This window comes from Microtus ochrogaster, chromosome 18 (genome assembly GCF_000317375.1).
Source record: "Microtus ochrogaster isolate Prairie Vole_2 chromosome 18, MicOch1.0, whole genome shotgun sequence".
NCBI lineage: Eukaryota > Metazoa > Chordata > Mammalia > Rodentia > Cricetidae > Microtus > Microtus ochrogaster.
Window position 1 is genome coordinate 44,169,496 of NC_022020.1, and position 4,561 is coordinate 44,174,056.

At 39.8% G+C, this 4,561-nt stretch overlaps 1 protein-coding gene across 2 annotated transcripts in view; it reads left to right on the forward strand.

Annotated features, from left to right (window-relative positions):
- The window catches only part of Slc12a2 (solute carrier family 12 member 2), a 69,675-nt gene that overhangs the window by 23,227 nt on the left and 41,887 nt on the right, over nucleotides 1-4,561 (forward strand). For both annotated transcript variants that reach the window (XM_005356129.3, XM_005356128.3), the window contains exons 6-7: nucleotides 530-640; nucleotides 1,862-1,970. In XM_005356129.3, the coding sequence (XP_005356186.1) occupies nucleotides 530-640; nucleotides 1,862-1,970 (220 nt within the window). The remainder of the gene's footprint in view (nucleotides 1-529; nucleotides 641-1,861; nucleotides 1,971-4,561) is intronic.

Sequence of the window (4,561 nt, forward strand, 5' to 3'; positions counted from 1 at the left end):
AGCTTAACCTATTGGTGAACTTAAAAAAAGTGCTGCCGACATTATTAACGCTTGTAAGTAATTTGCTTATGTAATAGGAACTGTGTGGTTTTGACAATAGCATGAAGGTTTATTCTTTTTCCCTTTTATATCATAAAAGAACATTAAAACATGGGTTCACTAATCATACCAAACACAGAACACATTTCTGTTGTGTCACTTTATAAAACCTAACTGTGCCAGTCAGATTATAATTTCCTTGATTGGTAATTGCTCTTCTTGATTTATTGGATCCATATCAGATGTACTAGCATTTGTAATTCAATTAGAAATATAAGGTACCTGAATGACAATTAATGGTAATTAGTACTTAGTTTTGAGACAAGGTCTTGTAGTGTGGCGACTGGGAATGTGTAGTATAAACCAGGCTAGCCTTGGAATTTTGATTGTCCTTCTGCCTCTGCCTCACACATGCTGGGAACACAGGCATACTCTGTCTATTCCCTTAATAAGCATTGATTGAAGGTCTACAGCTATTTCTCTTTTGTAGGAACATTCCATACTTATGATAGATGAAATCAATGACATCCGAATTATTGGAGCCATCACAGTAGTGATTCTGCTGGGCATCTCAGTAGCCGGGATGGAGTGGGAAGCCAAGGTGAGTCGTGGCAGAGCATCTCTAAGCATTTGCTCCAAAAACCCAAGTTTTGGGAAACTAAAACTGATTTTCAGAATCTAGTGGAAAGGTAGCCATTTTTATAGAAGTTTATGGTATATAGCTTATTGGAATTTAAAATGATATACTTAAAGATAACCCATTTTAAATTCAGTTAAACACTACTTTGCTCATCATTGAGTAATTAAGAATTGCACCTAAGGCCCATTGCATGATAGACTTTTTGTCTACAACTGAGTATATTCCAGTCCTTCATTTATTTACTCATGTAGCACATTGACTTTATTGAAAAAACCTACTTGGGTCACAGTTAATGTATAAGAATTCTTGCTGGGCCAGCAAGACAGCTGAGTGGGTAAAGGTGCTTGTTACAGAATGTCCTGGGGACTGAGTTGGATTCCTGGAAGCCACAGGCAGGTGGAGGGAGAGACCCAGCTCCCTAAAGTTGTCCCCAGAGACCCACACATGCACTGCAGTGCATGTGGCTCCCTTTCCCATAGTAATCATATTTGAAAATACTTTCTAAAAATTTTTGCTTGCGAATAGTATCTGCCTACCTTTTTTGAGTAGCTAAAGTTAGAGAAAAGTTTGTGTTAAAGGGCTTTCTGCCCCCCTCCCAGTGTCACTGTTCCTGAGTTCCCCCACTTGGCACGTTTTTCTGTCTTTCCTCCTTTCCTGCAGCATTGCAGGCAGACACACCACTGTGTTTGGACCTGCTCTGAAACTCGTGTTGATCACAGGCATATTCTCCCTGTTGAGACTTTAGTCTTGGTGGGGAGGGCTTTATAGAATAAAAAGCCTGTGACTTGGCTGGTGATATAGCCATCTTTAGGGCTTATTGTAGAAATGAGTGGCATGATTCTACCCATAATTAAACATTCTCAGATAGTTTTGTTTGAGGCAGGATCTTACTTACTCAGAGTTTCACTAGTCTCAGACTTGTGGTCCTTCTGCCTCAGCTTCCTGACAGATGGGAACTTCAGGCTCATGGCCCTGCCCTGACTTTAAGAAAGTTCTTTAAGAGCTGTTATTCATGTAACAGCATTTATTGAATATCTACTGATACTTATACTGATACTTTGCATCCTTTAAGACATTTGGCAGAAAGGCAAAATAAGACAGATTGTCTATACTGGAGGAAAGGCAGTCTGTAATGGAGGAGAGTGTGGAGATAGACTGTGACTCTCAGGGTTTGAACCGTAGGCTCAGATCGTCCTCCTGGTGATTCTTCTGCTGGCCATCGCTGACTTTGTCATAGGAACGTTTATCTCACTGGAGAGCAAGAAGCCCAAGGGATTCTTTGGCTATAAATGTAAGTATAAAGGATGGATACTTTGTTAAGAATGCAAATTACAGCACTCTGCTGTTAACTAAGTATATTTTAGGTATTTTATATAGTGATTAAGTTTGGTCTGGTGATTCACACTAATTCATAATTCAGTTTTGTCCTCTTTAAATAGACTGTACAATTAGAGTAAAATTGTTTCGTTTTCATCTTGTTTTTCAATGATAGCAAAAACAGGTGGTTCAGTATAGAGAAGCCAGTGGTACTAAGAAGGAAGTGCCTGCATGGCTCTCATTATACATCTAGTTATGTGTTTCTTGGTGATGGGGATGTGGGAAATGTATCTTTAGATGATTTTATTGCTGCACAAGCATCTGAGGGTATACCTACCCAAACTAAGATGTCGATGACATCATAGAGTTATAGAAACACATAAGTATATTGCCCATCATTGACCAAAATGCTACTTGGCATGTGACTTTTTTTTAAAACATAACAGTTTAAAAGTGCTATGAATTGTGAAAGCAGATGAAAGTGGCCAAAATCCTGACTTCTTATCTCTAAATACTATAGCACATATCCACTAAGGAAAAGGGCAATTCAGGAATTTTTTCTTTGGCATGATGCATAGATGTTTTTCAGGTTTCATGAGGATCCTAATAGCAACTGCAGGTTCCTTGTCCAGAATCAGTTGCATTAAGTTGTTCACTTTCCTTTTTAAAACAAAACTGACTCAAGACGTAATCCTCAGTCTCATTAGGCTTTTTCATCTTGACAGTTTTCAGGATAATAGGTGTGTGTGGTGTGTGTGTGTGTGTGTGTGTGTGTGTGTGTGTGTGTGTGTGTGTGTGTGTGTTGGGGGGGGGTCATCTCTCCAGCTGGGTTATTTACATTAGCCAGAAAGCAATGTGTCCTCATCACCCAGAATAGGGGGGTCAGAGTGAACTAGCTTTCCCTACTTTTGATGTTAATTTTTATGTCTTTATTAAGGTGAGGACTTATTAGGCTTCTTGGTTGGGAAGTTGCCATTTGTTGTCAGCTAATAAACAATACTTTGAGACAGTGCTTAGCCTTGCCCCCAGTTGACTTTAGCCCGATGGTTTTATTAGTAATCCATCAGTCTGTCAAGTCACAATGACGTGGAGCAGCATAGATTGCTCTGTCTTCTTTAGTCACAGTCTTCTCCTTTTTGAAAGTCTTTTCTTGTTGGCTGTCCAGTTGATGTTCTGCTTGACTCATTGACTGCTCTATTACTCCTCTTACCCTCTGTTTCAGTTAGGGTTTCTGTTGCTGTGATGAAACACCATGGCCAAAGCAACTTGGGGTGGATAGGGTTTATTTGGCTTTCACTTCCCTATCATTGTTTGTCAGAGAAGGAAGTTGGGGCAGGAACTCAAACAGGGCAGGTACCTGAAGGCTGATGCAGAGGCCATGGAGAGTGCCAAGTACTGGCTTGGTCCTCATGGCTTTCTCAGCCTGCTTTTTTAAAGAACCCACAGCCACCTGCCCAGGGATGGCACCACCTACTGTAAACTGTAAAGACTTGTCACTCATGTTAGTTTAATAAAATGCTAATTTGCCAGTAGCCAGGCAGGAAGTATAGGTGGGGCAAATGGACTAAGAGAATTCTGGAAAGAGGAAAGCAGAGATGGAGTTATCATCCAGATGCAGAGGAAGCACGATGAGAACACTTTACTTAGAAAAGATATCAAGTCACACGGCTAAACATAGATCAGAATTATGGGTTTTTTTAAGTTGTAAGAGGTAGTTAGTAATAAGCCTGAACAATAGGCCAAACAGTTTATAATTAATATAAGCCTCTGTGTGTTTATTTGGGACTGGCTCTGGGACTGGGCGGGAGAGAAACTTCTGTCTATAACTTAGAGTGGGCTAAGTACTTCCCCATCAATAACTAATTAAAGTCCTGCAGGCTCACTTACAGCCTGATCTTCTGGAGGCATTTTCTTAATTAAGGTTCCCTCCTCTCAGATGACTTCAGCTTGTCAAGTTGACAAAACTCTGCACATCCTCTTTTTCCTTCCCGTGCACACAGTTGTGTTCATCATATAAGCCCACCACCTATATTCTTTATTTTGGTGTTATCTAGTCTCATAGTTTGAAGTAACTTCAGGAGATTATCTTTTTATTTTTTAATTTCTCCTTTAAACCATTTCTTTTAGTCTATATAGGTGATAATGGAAGTGGGTATTGGAGAGTAGGGTAGAGGCTGGCTCCAGATCAGTGTGTTTCCTTTTATTTCCCTACCTCCTTTCTTGTGTTTTCTTAGTTTGAAGTCAGGGAAAGTGGGTCAGTAATCTACACTTGTAATTTTCATTTGAGTTAGTGATGACAGTCAAGTTTGGTTCTTAAACAGTTACTCATAAAAGGTATCAAAAGGCAGGGCATATCCTAGATTACATCACCATTTTGATAGCAAACAATTTCATCAGATAATAGGAGCACAGATACTGAATTAGCATTAAGTAAAAATGACCCATTGTGGGGAGACCATATATCTAATTATTCTTTTTTTTTTTTTCAGGGTGAGGTTGAATGTTTATTCAGGGGGTTATGGAGGAGGAAGGGTGAAGGGGGGAACAGAAAGAGAGGGAGGGAGA